General features: G+C 41.6%; 1 protein-coding gene across 1 annotated transcript in view; it reads left to right on the top strand.

The window, feature by feature from the left end:
* The window catches only part of SLC16A10 (solute carrier family 16 member 10), a 117,477-nt gene continuing 103,592 nt past the window's right edge, over positions 7,630 to 21,514 (top strand). The window contains exon 1 of the mRNA XM_005684569.3: positions 7,630 to 8,161. Coding sequence (XP_005684626.2) covers positions 7,825 to 8,161 — 337 coding nt within the window. The 5' untranslated portion in view covers positions 7,630 to 7,824. The remainder of the gene's footprint in view (positions 8,162 to 21,514) is intronic.

Raw genomic sequence — 21,514 nt, 5'->3', positions numbered from 1 at the left:
TCTGCCAAATCTGCAGTTTTGCTTCCTGTCGCTGACTTCTTATCTCAAACTGTATCTGGGTATTATTGTTTGAAAGTGGGATGGAGATAGGCTGGGAAGATGGTTGGGGAGAAGAAAGAAGAACTAAGAGAAGTATTTTGAAACTCTAGGGGGGAAAAAAAAAACAAACACAAAACCACATCAAACTTCCTAGAGTTTACACAATCTTTTGCTAGGAAAAGATGAGTAAAAACTTTTCGTGGACTTCCCTGGTGGTCCAGTGGTTAAGACTTTACCCTTCCACTACAGGGGTTCGATCCCTGCTTGGGAAGATTCCACACGCCATGGGGCTTGGCAAAAAAAAAAAAAAAAAGCTTTTCATGACCAGTAGTCAATTTGTCTGTCTTTAACCATTTCCTCCTTCTTTATATCTCCACAGTCTTGTTCCTCATGTTCAAAAGTATTGCCTGTGGAAAATCCAATATAACAGAAAGAGGCTCTGGATTTTGTTTCTGTTTTCTTGATTCCTTTAAATAGTCATATTTAAGATAGTGTTCAGGCCTCGTTGGTGGCTCACATGGTAAAGAATCTGCCTGCAATGTGGGAGACCTGGGTTCAATCCCTGGGTTGGGGAGATTCCCCCCTGGAGAAGGAGATGGCATCCCACTCCAGTATTCTTGCCTGGGAAATCCCATGGACAGAGGAGCCTGGTGGTCTATAGTCCATGAGGTCGCAAAGAGTCGGACACGACTGAGCAACTAACACACACACACAGGGACAAGATAGTGTGCATTTCATCAGGAATTACTGGTTGAAAAATATATCCCCTTTAAAGGCGGTTCTGGCAGGATAGGCAAAGAGGAGTAGAGAAGAAGACAGAATGGCCTTAGGGCAAGAGGGCAGAGGAGCTATTGCTCAAGGGTAAATCAGTGCAGTCTTTCTTCTCTAAGTGCTTTGGGGTATGGATACTCCATAAACAGTGCCAAATTGCCCCAAACAACTTTTGATCAACCAGAGTTAGTTACGGACCGGTTTTCTGAAGGATTCTCCCCGCATTCCATCTTTTCCCAAGGAAAGTAACTATCCTTTATTTTAACTTGCTAAGGACAGGCTCTCAGATGATTCCATGTGTTAGCGAACTAATTCAAAGAAAAAATCCCCACAAGCATAAGACTAGAGGGGACATGGAGACCTTAGAAGGATCTCTCTTCTGGGGTCACTGGTGTGTTAGGCTTTGGGAAAAGAGCTTACAGGGGCCCCTGTTGCAGCCAAAACATTGGGGGACATCCAGGGCAGATGGGTGGGAAACGAGGACCCTTCTTCCCTTCTCTGATAGAGGACTATTTTCTTGTTTCTGAAGTAGAGTTAGGCGACATTATATCTCTGTCTGTGAAGCCAGGAGCAGTAATAGAAGGTTCTGAGCAAAGACCACCATCAGGAGACCTAGTTCCTTGCCACCGTCATGTTGGAAATGTATGTCTTTCTGGAATAGTCAGTCATTTCCTTTTTCTGAGACTCAGATTTCTTCATTTGTAAGATGGGAGCATTGGACAGGATCAGTGTTTTTCAAACCTCAAATCAAAAGTCATTAGTGGGTTGAAAAATCAGTTTAGAGTTTTTGTCAGTAGATTGTCAGTAGATTATTTCAATGAAATAAAATAGATCAGAATGAAGGGTTGTACTTACTATTGTAAAAAATCGCTTTGTTAAATTTTTGTTCCAATGTGCGTGTGCGTCTGTGAGTGTATGTACTGGGTTATGACATCAAATGTGTTTCTAACTATGGATTACGGTTAAAAAATATCATGATTCCTGAGGTTCCTTCTGCCTGGTGTTTTAGGTTTTCCTGTGTCTGCAGAAGGCACTCCATAGGGATTTACCTCCATGGTGATTTCGGAGAACAAGTTTCCACGACACCACCCCACACCCTCAACCCAAGCAGCCAGTCTTTGTACTGAGCCCATGCTGAGCATAGCCACTAAGAATGAGAGGAGGGGCTGAGGTGTAAGCATGAGCTCTGTTGGACTCCATGACATCTATGGGCTTTTCTATACATGGACACAGTTTCTCACAGGTCGTATACTCTTTGTTTCTGCTGCGATGCTTCAGAAGAGAGTCTTGCTTTAAGCAGACAGTTAAACAAAATAATAAGATCCCTTCTCTAGAAGAAATACAGTATAATTCCAAGAATACAAAATTCCAAGAAAAATTTACAACTAAGGACATTCTTTCAGCAACAAGTATGCCACAGCCCCTCCACAGGGAGGCACAGGTCACAGACAGCTCCTGGTCATTTTCCCACTTCATCTCAACAGTCTTGGGACCGTGGGTTGGCAGCTTGTGAAGGGTGGAGCCAGGGCTGGATTTCAGATCTCCTTCCTCAAAAACCCTCTTATATTCCATTGTACCACAGGGAGAAGAATGACCGTTACCAAATTTAAATTATCAATATGTTTTTCCTTCTCATGACAGTAAATTTCATTTTTAGTATGCTTCAGCATTAGCAGGGTGTAAATGGCAGGATGCTGAAGTCAACAGATCTGTGTTGGGCAGTTATGCTTTGAGGACACTTGGTGTAGATGGACAAAGCATGCAGAACCAGAGGCCACCAAGAGGACACACTCCTACAATTCGGGATAGAGTTGGACTATGTTACCCTCTGCAAAAGAAGCTAATTGAGTATCAAATCCACAATTCTCATTCCAAAATATTTGCAAAGACATTGCTACTAAAGAATGGGTTTCCCCAAACCTCTTTGGTGGTACTAAAACATATCTGAGGTGAACTGCAGTATGACTAAGGCAGTGCGGTCATGATGGAAAAATGGAGTGTGGGGTGGATGGATTAGACCCTGAGGAATTGTGTTTAGGCCTCAAACATTGACCTGCAGATAGGCAAGTGACTGGGCCAGGGTCACACAGGTGGTGAAGTGACAGAAATTCATCTTCTGATTCCAAGATATTCCAAGATAGCCTATGTCTTCTGTTGGAGGATATCAGCATAGAGTAGTTTAGAGGCATCTTCTCTGAAGATTATTCAACCTTCTTAACCTGGTTTTGGATTTCCTAATAGGGGTTTGAGAAGGCTTATGGAACAATCAACGGCATAAACACTGATGCACAGTATTTTGCTTTTAAAGACAATTTATATAAAAATAAAATACTTGAAGAAAGAAGTCATTGCATTAGAAGTTGTTGCATTGGAAAAAAGGAAATGTTGAAGTTACTTTCAATTAGGAATATAAAATGGGTAAATGTGTACACACAATTAAAGTGTATCCATTTAAGATGTAGGACTGCATCTAAATTAGCTATGAAATGATAAGGTTTTTTTTTAATTAGGCTGGTATGCATTATCTTAATCCAGTAGATAATGCTTTATTGTCAAAGTTAGATCAGAGCAAAAATAAAAACTTAATTGCTTTTTACGGTATTAGCAATTGGTGACAGACAGGGAAGCCTAGCGTGCTGCAGTCCGTGGGGTCACAAAGAGTTGGACACAACTGAGTGACTGAACTGAACTGAAGTGAACTGTATTAGCAACAACCAGTTAGAAGTTCTCATGAAAAAAGTCCATTCACAAAATCAGTGACAACAACATCACCAGCAACAAAAACATGAAAGTGAAATGCCTGAAAATAATCCTAATGAGACAGGCATGGAACCTATATAAGAAACATTAGTAAACATGGATAAGGAAAAACATCAATTTTCCTGGTGGAGAATGCGGAGATTGACTATCAAGACAGCATTTATAAAAAAGCGTATACAGATGATTAGTAAATATATTTGTCACTTATAACCAAAGATTTGAAAAATAAACTAATAAAGAGATTTCATTCTCATTTTAAATGGGCAGGTTTTAAAAATAATTATAAATAACTAAAAAAAATGAAAATAATCCTATTATTCCACATTTCCTGAGGGGCACTAATATAGCATTCTCATACAGTGCTCATGAGAGTATAAATTGGCAACATTGCTTTCAAATTTATCAACATGTTTAGTGTCTTAAAATATTCATATGCTTCTTACATCTAGAAATGTATTCTAAAAAATGATCACAGATGCTGGTAAAGATTTGTGTGTAAGGATGTTTTTCGCAGTGCTATTTTTAATGATGAAAAACCTGATATATATATATATACACACATTATATATATATAATACCTGATATATCTATACATTATATATGTATAGGTATGATAGGAAATGATTAAATAAATTATGGTTCATTTCTATAGTTGAACCCTATTTAGCCACTAAATATATTTTTGAGGAATATGTAATGACACAGGGAGTTATTTATGATACGATGGTTTAAGTAAAAAATTGCAGGTTACAAAATTGTTCTTAGTTATGTATCTTAGTTGGGGCTCCCCTGGGGTCCCAGGTAAAGTGTCTGCCTGCCAAAGCAGGACACATGGGTTCCATCCCTTGTGTTGCTCCCTTGAACAAGGAAATGGCAACCTACCTCAGTGTTCTTGCCTGGGAAATCCTGGGAACATAAGGGCCTGGAAGGCTAGAGTCCATGGGGTTGCAAAGAGTTTGGCATGCCTTAGTAACTAGATCAGCAACAACAGTGTATGTTAGTTTACTGGGGCTGCCATAACAAAATATTTCAGACTGGTTGGCTCAAATAATATAAATTTATCTCTCATGGTTCTGGAGGCTAGAAGTCTAAGATCAAGGTGTCAGCAATGCTTTTTTATTTGTTTGTTTCTTCTGAGGCCTCTTTCCTTGACTTGCAGATGGCTGCCTTCCTCCTGTGACCTCACATGGCCTTTCACTGGTGTCTTTCTGTGTCCTAATCTCCTCTTCTTATAAGGACATCGGTCAGATTGGTTTAGGGCCCACTCAAATGGCCTCATTCTAACTTAATTACCCATATTTAGGCCACATCTCCAAATACAGTCATGTTCTCAGGTACTGGGGATTAGGGCTTAAATATGTTTTTTTTTAGCAGGGAGGTAAAGAATCAGTCCACAGCATTGTAATTCTGATTTTATTTAAAAATACAGGACACTTCCCTGGTGGTAAAGTGGGTAAGAACCCGCTGGACATGGGTTCCATCCCTGTCCTGGAAGATCCCACATGACTCAGAGCAACTAAGCCCATGAACCACACAACCACGGAGCCTGCGTTACAGAGCTCTTGAGCCAAGTGCTCTGGGGCCTGGGAGCCATAATTCCTGAGCTGCAACTAATGAAGCCTAGAGCCTGTGCTCTGCAATAAGAGAAGCCACTGCAATGAGAAGCCCATGCACCTCTATGAAGAGTAGCCCCTCTTTGCTGAGACTAGAGAAAGCCCCTGTGCAGCAACCAAGACCTATGCATCCAAAAAGAAAGTAAAAGAATAATTTGTAAAAATGAAAATAACAACAACAGAAAGACTGTAAGGAAACAGTAGATTTGTGGCTTTGTGAGCAAATCCTGAAGATTCATAATATGTGGTAACTGGTAAATTACTTCGCAGATGCACAAATCTAAGTCAAATGGACCTTTGAAGGTGGCTTATGGCAAAGTCTCATCTCAATGGGCTTCTTGACGTTTTGTTCATTATCTTGGATGAGGCAATTTTCATTAAGGGTAAAAAGACTCATAATTTTTTGGATGATGCTATACCATATTTTATAGGGGAAATATGTGATAATGGTAGTTCCAAAATGGATGCTCTATCTTCCATAAACATGTAAATAATTAAAAACTATTAAATGTTAAAGAGGTTATTTGAGTGGTGCAATAATACATTTTAAAAATTTTATTATTTTTTATGGTAACTGCTAAAGCTAGCATGTATTACAACTGGAAAACAAATTCATGTTGTTTAAAAAATATTGAAAATATTCCACCTGAAAACATGGGACCAAGTTGGTGTGCTCAATTGCATGCTTTGTGATTCTAAATTTTTTTAAAAAATTCAATTCAATTTGGTTCAACAATATTTGTTGTACCCCTACACTGTGCATTGTGCTATGGTTCAAAGCTCCACGGGACATCATCTGACCTGTCTGAAAATTCTTACTCTAGTTAAGGAGACTGAAAACCACTCTGCAGCTGATTGCAAAAACTGTTTAAATAAAGTATGGAAGTCTGGAGGAAGAACTGATAAAGGTAACTTCATTTTAGAGTTAAGCCTTGAAGATAGAGTGAGAATTCATCATTCCAAAAAGGTGAAAGGCAATCAGGCATGGAGGTATTTATTCCCCCTTTTACTTATGTACTTAATCATTTACTTATATCAATAGAGGTCATGGACATTTATTTTATATTTTGTGCTATAACCCATACCTTTTTGTGTGTGTGTGTGAATGTGCTTTCTTTGCTCAATACAATGTTATAACTTTCAAAGTCAACAGAGGTGAATTTCAAAACTTTTAGTGGTTATGTAGTACTGATGCATGTTTTGCTTCCACTTTTTATTTCCAATAGTGCTGGAATAACATCCTTGTACATTCATTTTTGTGCGCTTGTGTGACTATTCTTTAGTTTACCATTCTAATCCCATCCTTAAGACATATTACGCTTGATTTTTTTCCCTGCTCCTCAAGTTTCCCTGCTTCGCCTTAGCTTCTGCTATCTTCTCTACCTAGAACACCCTTCCTCTATCTTTGCCCAGGAAAGCTCCTAGTGTGATTCCAGGGCTCAGCTCAAAGGCTGTTTGCTGTAGAGCTTTTCTCTAATGTTTTGAAGATAATTTAATGGCTCCATTCCACTTCTCTTTGTTGTATATGTATTTTAACACTTATTATATGACACTCCTATTCTATCCCAGGACTTCTTCCTACTAGTTTTTGAACCGGTAGGGGCAGAAATGTGATCAATCACACTCATTTATGGACTCCGTCATAAAGTAATTAGCATATTTTGACTGAAGTTAAGAATTTGAGGAATTAAGAATTGTGCCCAATATTATACAACTAGTTAATCTTCATTTCTTTTACAGACATGGTTGTTCCATGATTTAAGGAGACAGAGAAGTTGAATTATAGGTGCTAGTTTTTGCCTGAAGTGCAGACAACTGTGCTGTAGTTTAAAAGTAATGTTTTCTAGCTGTCTTTCAAAAATGTTTGTTACTTGAAGACTTTGATATAACAGTCTGTGTCTTCCAAAATGAGCCTGTTCAATATGCCAAGTATTCATAGGAAATCACATGTGAATATAGGAGAAATTAAATAGGGCCTCTGATCTTTCTGACTCCCTTTTTAAGTCAGCAGTTGGCATAACGTATCTTATGTATTATAATTAGTAATTAGAGGTGAACGCCAGAAAACAACAACAAAAAGAAGACAAAGGGACAATGTTTGTTGGTCAGGCTGTCCCGGACTGAGACTAAAGAAGGTCCCATTCTGCGGTCCCGATGACCCAATGTAGCCTGCACCTAGGAGAAGACGTGCCCCTTCCGTTAACACTTTCTGGCGGGGTGACCTACACATCTGTGACCCCCGCTGGAGAGGAGGAGGCCCGGCGGCTGGCGCGCGCGCAGGTATAACCACCCGCAGGCACCTGGGTCGCGCGCCGCGGGAGGGGGTGGGCCCCCCCGCGTTCTCCCGAAGCCCAATCATCAGGAGATTCCGGGGCAGGTCCTGCCGCCGACCACGCCCCCAGGGGGGTGGGGCGGGGGGGCGTCTTTAAGAGCTGGCGGCCCGGCCTCCTGCTGAGTCCGGGTGCTGGGCTGTGGACCCGGAGGTTCGCGCGTAAGCCGGTCGCCGCCCGCCTACGGTGGGCTCAGCCGCTTTCGCCTCGGCCTCGCTAGCCCGCCCGCCCAACTCGGCGGCTCCTCCGCGAGCCCGCCGGGAACTCGCACCCCTCGCGCTCCCCTGCGCCCGAGGGGGCCGCCCCGGGCCATGGTGCCCTCCCAGGAGGAGCCCGCCGCCGCGCGGGGGACAAGCGAGGCGCAGCCGCTCGGCTCCGCGCCTCCGGGGGCCGCTCCGCTGCCCGGCGCGGGACCCTTAGACGGCTCGGAGGCGGCGGCGGCCGAGAAGGTGGAAATAGAGCTGGGTGGGTCGGTGGGCGCCGAGCCCCTTGAGCCCCCTGAGGGCGGCTGGGGTTGGCTGGTGATGCTAGCAGCCATGTGGTGCAACGGGTCGGTGTTCGGCATCCAGAACGCCTGCGGGGTACTCTTCGTGTCCATGCTGAAGACCTTCGGGTCCAAGGACGATGGCAAGATGGTCTTCAAGACAGGTGAGGCACAGCGCCCGCCGCGGCCACGCCGGGGGATGGGCGCGGGATGCATCCCGCGTGTGGAGCGAGCTTCTGCGCCGCCTGGTGCGCCCCTGAGGGTCCCTCTGTGTGAAGGGTGTGAGGGGTGGGTTTGTCCAATTGCAAAAGCAGCCCTGCGGCTCCCGGGGCCTCCGTGCGCCTCTCTTTGTGTTGAATCCAGATGTAGGGACTGTATTTGGATACAAGTCACAAAACTTATTTGCCTAGATCTTCCTGCTTCCCCTTTCTGCAGGATAGAGGCTGTCTCTAGTAGACTTTCTCTTAATTTTTGAAAACAAACAGACCCTTCCAAAGCCAGTTAGTTACTCCGCTCCGTTATTTTTACAATCTCTTTCGTGACCGTGACGGTTGGATTCTTCTGCCCCCGGCGCTGCAGAGGACTGTGTGTGTTGGGGGGAGGCGGAGTTGGCGAGATGAAAGATCTGTATTGCAAGGACTCGGGAGTTCTGAAAGGAGCCCTGAAGGAAACACGGTTTCTTGCTGGGTTTTTTTTTTTTTGGGTGGGGGAAGGGGGTGTCACTCTGCTAAATATAGAAAGCATAGGAGGCAGCCAGATCAGGGACTGGGAAGAGGAAGGTGAAGGGTTGCCCTTTCCTGTTGTGTTCTTTGTCGTTTTATACCAAATTAGATGAAAAAGGTGCAGACTCAACATTTTTTTCCCTGTAAATGATTATTACCTGATCTACCAGGTCCAAGACCTTCTGTAGAACTCTTTTACATGCATTATTTCATGTCATCCTGTGAGGTAGGCGCTATCAACCCCTTTGAGGCGAGGAAAGTGAAGCTTGTTGAAATAAAGTGTTTTAATGAGTCCAGAATGGTGATGAAACATATCTTATTTAAAGGGCCAAGTGATTGTCATTACTAAAACGTGCTCCCTCCTTGCCATTTGGACAAACTCCCTGTGGTTAATGAGGGCTTCCCAGGTGGCCCAGCGGTAAAGAACCCGCATGTCAGTGCAGGCAGACGCGGGTTCCATCCCTGGGTTCGGAGGATCCGCTGGAGGAGGAGATGGCAACCCGCTCCAGTGTTCTTGCCTGGGAAATCCTATGGGCAGGAGAAGCCTGGTGGGCTACAGTCCACAGGAGTCGAACATGACTTAGTGACTAAACAACAGTGACATATGGTCCCTTTTTTTTTTTTAACTTTAATTTTCAATTATTTTTAGTGTGTTTTTCTTATCTCTTTAGTGTGCATACAAAAAAAAAAAAGCTAGTCTGTTATAACAAATTCTAAAGGAGAGGTAATGTTGGGAGTTTTAAAGACTGATGTTAAAGAGTATTATACCATTGTTCTGCAGATTTTCTTCTATTTTGCGATGTGTTTGCAGTTTATCCCCATAGCTTCTTAGTATGAGCTGGTAGCTTAACTTCTTTACATTTTTAATGCCTAGTTTTCCATTGTATGAATATATTATACTTTATACGCATTCTTTCTTTAATAAACATTTAGGTTACTTTCAAAATGACCATAGACACTGCTGCTATGCATATTCTTGTACATTGTCTCTTTGCACGTGGGAATCAGGTACCGTACTTAACCTGGAATTTCTGTTCCTTAAATAGCTTTTAAAGCTGTTGTGTTCTTCAGGTCACAGAGCGAGGTACAAAAGTGTTCAAAATATAATATCATGTACTTGCTTGGCAGGATAGATGCATATGCAGTAGTAAACAAAAATAACTTGGTGTATTTTCTCTATGAGTAGCCAGCATCTGGGAGAGGAAAGGGCACTGAAGCAGAATTCAGAGTCCACATTTTAGGACTAGTTCTTTCAGCGTTTAGTAAATTCTTGCCTGGGATTACACTTTTATTGCAGTCAGAACACCAAAACAAAATACTCACTTGTCCACCACAAGTTTTGCAAACTCAGGTGAGTAGATCCATTGTTGTTTGTGGAAAGTCTTATTTTTTTCTCCTTCCTAACTCTTTTTTTTGGAGAGAGAGCGAGTGAGCGAGCAAGCAGTTGCTGGAGAGACCGTAGCTTCATCAGGAATCAAGAGTTTTGTGATCTCGAAGCCTCTCTCTCTTCGGTCCCAAAGATTCCCAGTGACAACGATAGCCCGATTCTGGGTAGCTGAAGGGTAGGGAGGCCACAGGGACCCATTCTCTTCAACTTTTTGAAACTCTGTATTTTCAGTTTTGGTGAATATTTTCATTTACTCAGCCTTGATGGCTTTTCAGTCTTGTTTGTGTGTGGGTGGGTGTGTGCTACACAAACAGGTATGCAGGTGTGCACGCTAAATAGTGAAGACTTGGTCTGCCTGACTGCCCTATGTGGTTGGTTGTGCCCTTGCACAGAGGTGCACGGCTCAGGATCAGTGCCGACCGAGAACCAGCCTGTGCTCTGGGTGCTGTTTATCTAATTCCTGCAGAGGGGCCCGTGCCCTTGTAGTGGCCCCGTGTAACACCCCAGCGAGATGGCACAACGGCCTGTACTTGTACTTGGTTGATGCGTGGAACATGTACAGCAGATAAACTTTAAGGTCTGAGGTCACCTCATTGGTGAAAAAAATGGAGACTGGATAGCCTTTAAGCCAATTAATGTTTAGATTCCTGGCCCCCCCGCTTTCTGTCTTTCCCTCCTTTTTTCCCTCCCTTCTGCAAGCTCTCCCTCCTTTCTCTCTCTTTCTCTCTCTCCCACTTTCTGTCTCTCCCTCCCTTCTTCCCTTTCTCTGTCTCGTCCCTCATTTTGTGTCTCTCTTGCTTCCCTCATCCCTCCCTTCTTCCCCCAGCCATCGCCATCTCCCTCTGCTCATGCGCTCTCTCTCACACACATACGTACAGGTGTTTCATATAAAGTCTATCAACAACAGGTACTGAAGGGTTTGAGAATGCTTGCTTTGAAGTTTGACTCTTCAGGTTTTTTATTTTGATATTCTAATGCTGAGTCATCTGTGATCAAATGTGCGCTAGCTTCAGGTACAACATAAAACATACCTGGAATTATTTAAGACTTCATTTTTCAAAGTTTTGGTCCATTTTCTATTACCTTGTTCATGATTGATAATTCCGCCATTAGAGGTCAATTCATTCTGTCTCCACGTGCTCATTAGCTTCTTCATAGTTATAAGCTCAAGGGTACACAGGGAGGTGGTGGTGGAATGGGAACCTAGGTTTCCAAAGGATGGTTCATAACCATCAATGCTTGAGAACCTCCCATGTACCAGGCCCAGTGCTAAGCACGTTCCATGTTTTCCTATTTTAAACCTTAGTGTGACTGCATGAGATAGGCTTTATTTAATCTTTCTTTTCAGATGTGGAAACTCAGGCTTATGGAGATTTAAGTAAGCAGTGGACACCAGGGTTCAACCTCAGGTTTATCTGACTCCAGAAGCTAGGTTTTTAATGACTGATCATATTACATGGGTTGGATAACATTCTGGTAATGCATCGTTCTTTATGTTTGATTAATTCAAGCTTTAGAAATTGATAACTATACAGGAATTCTGGAGTTAGAAAAGAAGTCTGAAAGATCAGAATCTCTGTTTCTTGATCTCACTTGGCTGTCAGTAAGCAATTGCCAGTTGTTAATGTCTCATTGAAATAGATTTTTGGGAGTTCTCTGGTGATCTGGTGATTAGGATTCAGCGCTTTCGCTGCGGTGGCTCCAAGTTCAATCCCTGGTTGGGGAACTGAGATCCTGCAAGCCAAGTGGTGCAGCCAAAATTTAAAAAGAAGAAAAGATTTTTGAAGTATAGGGACATGTTCATTGGAAAGCAAGGTAATTTCTTACGGCATTCAAGCCAGAGTCTGGAGTTTCCTTTGAAGAACCAGACTCCTTTAGACTGATCCATAGCAGGACAGTATTTCCAGATGTTAAGTGAAGAGGAGACTTCCTCAGGCTTTACTTCTGCTCTTCAAGGCTCTCTTATCTCTTTCTGCGCCACTGATAATCCTCCCATAATTTCTCAGGAACGGGCATGGAGAAATTCATTCACACTAAGATATAAATGAGTTTACACATCTTAATGTTACTTCTCTTTCATTCTACAAATGTTTACTCAGTATTTGACACCCTCTGTGCTGGGCATAGAAGGAGGTAATTGAGAGACAAGGTCAACTGTCCCCAAGGAGCTTTTGATCTGCTGTGGGATACAAAAGTAAATAGAATATTTCTCTTTGCAATATACCAGGACACAGGCTCGGGGAGATTAAGAGGCTGAAAGTCTAAGGAAATTCCCATGAATGGTGGAGGCTGGGAAAAACATTTGATGGCCTCTTTCCCTGTGGCAGTAGATCTCATTTTGTGAAATTAAGACTTTGGAAAGGGGAAGAAAGCTGAACTCTGGTGGAGTGCATCACAGCCCCATCACGTTATCCTGGCTGCTGATGACATGGCATTCAGAGATATGCCTTGCACTCACTGCTGTGTTAGAAAGGTCCATCAGAGGGAGCAAGTTGAGCTTGAGTTGTCTCTCTTCATCTAAGATTTATCTGTTCATATGTACCTGCTTCTTGCCCAGGTTGGGGGAAATCAGACACTTTTGGGAAAACTAAAACAGTTAACTGGAACATTGTTTTCCCATAGAAATTACAACTTACAATTTAGAAAGTATAATTATTGGAAAACCTATTTTTAGTTTTTTTGTGAAACTGAAAAAGATCCTAGGATTCTTTTAGTGCTCTAAAAGAACACTCTCTGGGATCTTACTAGTGTATTAGTCTAGTTTACTTATCTGCTTTCTTCCTGGAAAAAGAAAAAATACTTTAGTGCTATGTTGATATTTAGAAACATCTATTTAAAACAAGTATGTTTTCAGAATCAGTAGTTAAGGTCACTAATGATATTCTTTTGAAGAAATTATGTCACTCTGGTCCAGAGGCTGAGTCAAAAAGACCCCTACTATTTCCAGTAATTCCGAGAATGTGTTCTTTAATAGCCTTTCTTTAACGTAGAGGCTTGTGGTTAAAAAAGTTTGGGAAACGCTGCACATTGTCATCTTCTTTTGGATATTCCAAGTACAAATCAAGGTATTAAAAAAACTCAGTAGTTTTAAAGGAAAATGGGCTATCAAAAAGGTCTTTGGTTATCATCTTTAATACAATTCTACCTTTCCCGTATGGAAGGAGATTGCTCTTTAGATAGTCATAATCACAAAGTAGGACTTTTAGTAGCACTGAGGGATGGATGCATCTTGCAACACCTCTCAACATAGCCTTTTTTTGTTTTGGTCTTTATCCATGTATTTGTTTCTGACTGCCCCGGGTCTCTGTTGCTTCGGTGCCGCTCTGGCGCAGGCTCTTTTCTAGTTGCGGCAAGCGGGGGCTACTCTGTTGCGGTGCGAGGTCTTCTCACTGTGGTGGCTTCTCTTGCTGCAGAGCACAGGCTCCAGGGCTCACGGGCTTCAGGAGTTGCAGCACACGGGTTCTTCAGGTGTGGCTCTAGAGCGCGGGCTCAGTAGTTGTGGCGATCGGGCTTAGTTGTTCTGCGGCAAGTGGAATCTTCCTGGACAAGGGATCACACGTGTGTGCCCTGCATTGGCAGGCAGATTTTAATCCACTGTGCCACCAGGGAAGTCCTCAACATACTCGTACTGGCACCTCTGACATTTTTAAGTCAGTCAGTTTTTCCTAAAGGTTTACTTATTTTTTTTTAAGTTTTTGCATTTACATACTGATATTTCGCTGATGTTTAAATCCATACTGCAGTTGTGTGCTGCACCTGAACTTACAGGAGGTTTTGGCTGTAGTTCAGAACTGAACTTCCATGTCTGGCTTTTATGCTAAGGACTTTGTTTTTGGCAGAAAAGCCTGTCTGCTTAACCATTTCTGTGTTACAGGAAATTTTTTTAGTAGTGGTGCTTTGTTAAGATGGTTACAGTGAACAAATGATCTGATTCATGGTCCCATACTGTATACATCTTACACTGTAAGGAAAATGACTGACTCTTATTTGCATTCAAAGAGAGGTTGAAAAGCCAAGAAAACTCTCTTACGGCAGATGTTATGAGGCTTGAATTTGCTTCATTCTTTTCCGTCTTAAAACATTCAACTTTATATTCCATGAATTAATCTAAACTGCCTGTTAAAATAAGTTGTTAGACCACAAAAATAGTTCAGAATTTTGGAAAGAAATGAGCATGGTGTGAGCATTTCATACTCCATTTCCAGAATGTTTCTGAATTTAGAAACTTTCCTATAACACAGAAATGGTTAGTTATGCAGACAGGTTTTTCCACCAAAATAAAGCCCTTAGCACAAAAGTGTAAAACATGAAAAGTGTAAAATGAATTCTGCTTAAGTACAACAATATGAGTATTCCTGTGGTGTTTTATCATGGGATTTTTATCAGTAGAATTAACTGCCAAAAGAACCAACTCAACCAGAAATAGTGTAGGGATTATTTCGGGAGAGATTTTGAGGTGTCTTTTGTAAGGAGTTGTATCCTGTACTCTTGATGTGGTTTGTTGTATCATTTTATATGGTTCTTATTGCATCTGTGTTGCAGTTCCTTGAGACTTGGTCCCAGGCTCTGTGCCTGCTTCACTTTTCCTACCTCCCCTGGGTGTCTCGTATGCCCTGTGGCTCAAACCACTATCTTGGGATTGTTATTTCCAAATTTCTTTGTGTTCGGGACCCATGTTACCTATTTCTGGAAAATTCCTTTTGGATGCACAGGTATATTGTTTAATTGCTAAGTTGTGATCAACTGTTTTGTAGCCCTGTGGACTGCAGCCTGCTAGGCTCTCTGTCCATGGGATTTCCCAGGCAAGAAAATGGGAGTGAGTTGCCATTTCCTTCTCCAGGGGATCTTCCTGACCCAGGGATCGAACCCCAAGTCGCTTGCCTTGGCAGGTGGATTCTTTACCACTGAGCCACCAGGAAGCCCCAAGTATGTCATACTCAACTAAAACACACTCATTTTTTAGCTACCCCACATAGTGTTTTCACCTTCCATCAAAAACATCAGGTCACCTGTGGGCAGATGCAGCCTTCCTTCTGAATTCTCTTAGTGTATCACACCTCTGGTTGCTCACGTCAAACACCTAGTATCCATCTTAATTTCTTATTTCTTCTGTTTCCTATTTTGTTAAATCAGACAAGGTCCTTTTGTGTTTACCTCCTTAATGCCTCATAAGTCAATCCCCATCTTATCCTTTAGTGCCGTGCATTAATTTGTGCCTTTATTAACTTTTGGCCTCAGTTACTGTCAAAACCTATTAACGGGTCTGCTGGTCCTCAGTTTAGACACATGAGTGATTTTTCTAGAACATTAGACCATATCATTTTTCTGTTTAAAAGCCATCAGTGATACCCATTAATTCTGGGAAAACCAGAGTCGTTTGAGCACTGGCCCTTTCCTGACTCTGTAACCTTGCTTCTCACCGCTCTCCCTTCTTGCACAGCATGTGGGATCTTAGTTCCCAGACCCCCTGCAGTGGGAGTGCTGAGTCCTAACCGCTGGACCTCCAGGGAAGGAAGACACTCTCCCTTTTTGCACTTTACGCTCCAGCTTAGAGGAGGCCTTGCGCTTTCCCCAATCTGCCTGGCTTCTTTGCCTCTGTGTGTGTTCCACTTCCTCTCTTTAGTGTGGTTGTTGGTCCTTATAAGATTCTGATGAAATGGCCTGGCTATTTTATTTCTTTGATCACAGCTGTGGAATAAAAAAATGTCTTTTTTTTTTTTTTTTTACAACTGTTGTTATGTTTTTGATGCACATGGAATGTTTTGGGGGTTGCATGAATTCAAATGAATTATGAATTCAGCTTAGAGTGGAAGACAGACAACCTAATTCCGACCCATCCTAATCTAGCATTCTGTTTAAGATAACCTGTATTTGTTCAAGTGATAATTTGTGTAGACCATAAAGGAAGGGTTTTCATATACATTACTTGATTTTATTTGGCCTTGTAGTGTGTTGTTACCTCATCTATAGATAATAAAGTCGCAGCTTGCACAGTTTAAGGTTGGGCCACGTGATATCAGTATTTACATTCATTAAGTTGAATGTAAGAGCATCTTTTTAGCTGGACAAAAATCTGTCCCTCTGTTAAAGTTGTCTCGAGATGTGGAGTCTTGGCCTTTTATCCCCTTGAAACTATTTTCTGTGTATTTACCTAAATCTTCTCTAGAACCTGTGTAGTGTTTCCTATCCAGGCTACCAGAAATCCTGTGAAGTCGTCCAGTCCATCCCATTTAGAGTTAGCATAACCCAGCTAGAGATCTGGTCTCATTTTGAAGAGATCTGGTCTCATTTATTTATTTCAATAAACCTAAACAAAAACAAGCTAAACCCCAGACACTGCTCCGACAATTGTCTCACCCCAGCTCTGAGCACCCACCTAGCCTGTTTCCACCCAGGCAGGAACTGTGGCTGTTTTTATTGGCAGCGTTTTAGAAGGAGCAACTCCAGCCCTCCTGGGAACTGGGTAGCAGCACCTCCCAGGACTGGGTTAATGGAGGAGAGCAGTGCTGTTAGTCATCTCTGTACCACATGTGTGTGAGCAAACCTTCTTAGCTAAGCCATCTTCATTAACAGCAAAATGCCTAGATCCCACCTTGCCTGTAGGCACTAAAACTAGGGAACTGAGGAGGTGGCTTGCCTTATTCCAAGTTGGAAGTCTTTTTTTCATTTCACTAATTTTTTGAAAAATTGAAGTATAGTTGATTTACAATGTTGTGTTAATTACTGCTGTATAACAAAGTGATTCCTTTATATATTTATATAAAGTATTCTTTTTCATGGTTTCTCATAGGATATTGAATATAGTTTGCTATGTTGCATAGGACTTTGTTGTTTATTCATTCTGTATATAAAGGCGTACATCTGCTAACCTCAACCTTTCACTCCACCGCTCCTTCAGCCCCGCCCCCCCACCCTTGGCAACCAGCTGTCTGTTCTTTATGTCCGTGTTTCTGCTTCATGTTGTTGCTGATCAGTCGCTTAGTCGTGTCCAACTCTTTGCGACCCCATGGACTGCAGCACGCCAGACCTCCCTGCCCTTCACTGTCTGCTGGAGCCTGCTCAAACTCATGTCCATTGAGTTGGTGATGCCGTCAGCTGTCTCATCATCTGTCATCCCCTTCTCCTGCCTTCAGCCTTTCCTGGCGTCAGGGTCTTTTCTAATGAGTCAGACCTTCACATCAGGTGGCCAGAGTATTGGAGCTTCAGCATAGATAGGTTCATTTGTGTCCTAGTTCAGATTCCACGTATGAGTGATATCGCATGGTATTTGTCTTTCTCGTTCTGACTTACGTCTCTTAGTATGACAATCTCTAGCTGTGTCCATGGTGCTGCAGGTGGCATTATTTCATTCTTTTTATTATTTTTTTTAATTTTACTTATTTATTTGGCTGCTCTGGGTCTTAGCATGTGGGATCTAGCTCCCTGACCAGGGATCGAACCTGGGCCCCCTGCACTGGGAGCTCAGAGTCTTGGCCGCTGGGCCCCCAGGGAAGTCCAGTGTCCTCCAGTATGTATATGCACCCCAGCTCCTTTATGCATTTATCTGTCAGTGGATGTTTATTGATAGACTGTTTCCATTTCTTGGCTATTGCATTTCACTAACTTTCAATTATGGGGAAACACATGAAATAAATATTTGAAATAATGTACATGGACTAAAGCAGTGTTTCTAACCCTTTTGTTCCCAAACGTAAAACTCTTCTCATACCCCTTGAAAATTTTGATACACCCCTCCAAGGGTAATTTAATTTTTGAGATTCCCTAATGCCCAGAAGATAAAGCCATTCTCTGTGTTTTTCTACTAGCTAAGATTTTGTCACATTACTTTTACTGGCATTGTTATAATTAGGATTCTTTTTCCTTTTTTTTTTAGTTGCACCTCGAGGCATGCAGGATCTTAGTTCCTGGGCCAGCTCTGTGAAAGCGCCCAGTCCTAACCACTGGACTGCCAGGGAATTTCCTAGGATTCTTTTTTGTTTGTTTGTTTTTAAAGACAAAGTTATAATAGTGAATATGCTTTTCAAAACTAAGTGTGCCTCTTAGATCTGCTCTTATTAGTAAGGGGAAACCAGCCTGCCTTCCTCCTACATCCCCCCAACTTGAGAATCAGTAACTGGAGTTTTGAATTGAGCTCAAGGCATGCTTTGCTATCATTAGTTAAATCCAAATGAAAGGTCAGCGGTTAAATTAGTGTATAAAACTCAGGGAAAGGTGCATTGATCTGTGGTTTCAGCTGTTACCCATTTTTTTTGGCTGAGGAGTAAATTGCATCAACAGCGCTCTGCATGTGTTCAGAAAGTAAAAAATTTATTTAGTCTTGTGACCAACTTAGACTCAATCCAAAAACCAGTTCTGAAATACGTTTCATGAGAGTGGAAAACCACTACTCATTAAAAGATGTATTTATTTACATTTCTGGCTAGATAGTATTAATGCCAGAGTCAAGTGGGTTAGTCTGGTGACTGGTTTTAATAGTGAAAACCTTTTCATCTTGTTTAATTATCCTTTTTATTAGTTTTGAGTTTACGTTCCAATTTCAAATGGCAGCATCTCAAAGGATTCACATTTGTCAATGGTTGTTTAAACAATGGCATTCCACAAAGTTAATTGATGTTTTAGCGCAGATAGGGGCAGAAAGTTGCGTTGTTGTTCTATAGTAGTGTAACGCTTGAACTGTGGCAACAATTCCCCATCTCCAAAGTTATCTCCTGCTGCCAGGTTTTTAGGTTTCTTTCTGTTTTATCTGTAGCTTTTAGTTTTGCTTTGTTGAACAAGTGTTGCTTTTATAATAGTAAAAATATTAATATTAAAAATAACTATTAACATTAGAATATTAACTTTAATGACTGTAATAGTAAACTTGCCCTAAGATTAAGTGGTTTTACAGGAATAAGTGATAGATAAATGGAGTTTTCATTGTAATTGTTAGGTTTTGTCTCTTCTCAAGAGAAAAATGTTAATTATGAAATAGTCTAGAACTGATAAATGGAACTGATTTTATTTTTATAATGAAAATCTCTTGTTAATCATATATGAACAGATTAGGAGGAAAGGTTTTTTTTTTTGGCCACGCCCTGCAGCCTGGGGTATCTTAGTTCCCTGACCAGGGATCAAACCCATGCCCCCTGCATTGGAAGCTCAGAGTCTTAACCACTGGACCACCAGATAAGTCCCAGAGAACTGATTTCAAATCACATCAAGGAAATGGCAGTCCACTCCCGTTTTTCTTGCCTGGAAAATCCCATGGTCAGAGGAGCCTGGCGGGCCGTAGTCCGTGGGATCGCAAGGAGTCAGACACGGCTGAGTGACTAAACAACAACAGCAACATTATTTGACCACGTTTTGTTTTGGATCAAAATGGAGAATGTAATGTCAGATGGGCAGTTGCTAAGACTAGTGTTAATCACACCTGAGCCCAACACAGATATGGCCCATGGAATTCTTATTAATGTATCTCGTTTTTTGGGGGGGGCAGGGGTTGTAGAGGGACTCGAGGAGGGTCAGAAGAGATAATAGATGAATTTTTGTGTTTATATGCATAATTTTATCCAGAATATTATATACTACTAATCTAAAATCCCCTTGTTTGGTGGTTCTTACGTATATGTGGTACACAGGCTGCTTATATGGGGGCAAAGGCAAATAGAGTACTTCCCCACATTTTGTTGCTGGCCACCAGAAAAAAAGTCTCAAAGACACATGTGTTGCCATCAGAAAAAAAAAACTTGGGAAATATGGTTACATATTAAATGATCATTTAAACTAAAAGCTTTTAAGTAATGCTTTTAACTGACTTAAATTTTAGCTCAGTGTTCTTTATAAAATGTTTTTATCATTTCTTTGAACAAACTTGTGTCTGTAAGTGATGCTCAGTAGAACAGAAGACTGACCCTTTTCCAGAAATGTGAAATCTTCTGGAATCCAAGCAAAAAGAAATTATGATGAGTTCAGTTTGATTGGTTTGGAATTGTAATTATTTGGAGAGGGATATGGTTTGTCTTTTCATACACTCCTGCAGATATAGCACTATAAGGAATCTTCCTGAGAGAATGCACTCCTTTCAAACACTTTTTTCAACAAAGTCAAGGAATACCAAACCTGAACTCTTTATTTAAATTTACAACTGATGTCATTAATACAGAGCCACAATCCCTTATCTGGAACTCTGGGGGCCATATGTGTTTTGGGGTCAGAATTTTTTGGATTAAAAAAAAAACCAGGTTCATACACATGTGTTTTTTTTTTTTAAACACACTCCTCCCCCTCTGGGAGTCTGAGGCAGCACCCTGTAATCTAATAGATGTTTTTCCAAAAAATGTATGGTTGTTCAGAGTAATTGGGACAAATAGAGACCATAAGTAGCTTCATGTCAGTTCAGGTCCTGTTTTACTTCCAAGTGAGTATTGATGCTATCTATCTTGAAGACTTTGGGTTTGGAATTTCAGAATTTGAAATAAGGATTTGTAGATTTATATGTGGAGATTTTGTTTCTGTTTCTCCGTGGACATTCCTTTTAAGGTACATTTTTCTTTATCAGATGGTGAAACCTGCTTCATGTTTTCAGTAAATGTGACATTCGGCTATCATACAGCTCTACCCTAGATTACTCAGCTGAGTCTCCTTTGCTGGGTGTTTGAAGTGCAGGCTGTGTTATGCAATGTAAATGGCATATCTGTACACATCTTTGAACAAATTCTTTCCTCCTTTTTCGAATTGCTTCCATAGCGTATATGTCCAAAAGTGAGATTACTCGTTCAAAGGGCATGAACAACTTTATAATAATGTTTGCTATGCTTAGTTGCTCAGTAGTGTCTGGCTCTTTGCGACTCTGTTGACCCTGTCCATGGGGATTCTCCAGGCAAGAATACTGGAGTAGATTGCCATGCCCTCCTATTGTCAAACTGTCTTTAGAGAAATTGAATCCGTTTACTGTGCCCAGCGGTATACTGACGTCCTGAAAACCCTACCAATGTTAGGTTTTATTTTTATTAATATTTGCTACTTTGATAATTGCTAATGGTATTTTTAAAAATTAGTTGAGGTCATATTTCCTTGCTTTTAGGGCAGTGTATTTTCCCAGTTTTTGAGCCCTTTAGAAGCAGTAAATGGCATCTGGAAATACAAGAGGACACCTACCAATGAAGATATAAGAGTAAAGCTTTCTTAACCACAGGTGGGAACACTAGAAAGGCCCGAGATTATCCTGGTCCTTAGATTCTCACGTGACACACCTTGGCAGGTGAGGCAGGCCCTTGTTCCCTTTCCTCTGCACTCTAAGCCCAGCCTAGGTGTTGATCAAGGCCTTTTGTGGGGGTGGGAGTGAGGATGGAAATTAACCATCTGGGAGGCTTGGCCATGAGGACTTAGTGACTTCTTTAGGTGACATGTTGTCCTTGAGAGGCTCAAGT

Source organism: Capra hircus, chromosome 9, assembly GCF_001704415.2.
Source record: "Capra hircus breed San Clemente chromosome 9, ASM170441v1, whole genome shotgun sequence".
Lineage (NCBI taxonomy): Eukaryota > Metazoa > Chordata > Mammalia > Artiodactyla > Bovidae > Capra > Capra hircus.
Note: the sequence above shows the minus strand (reverse complement) of the source record. Positions and strands in the feature narration are given on the sequence as shown.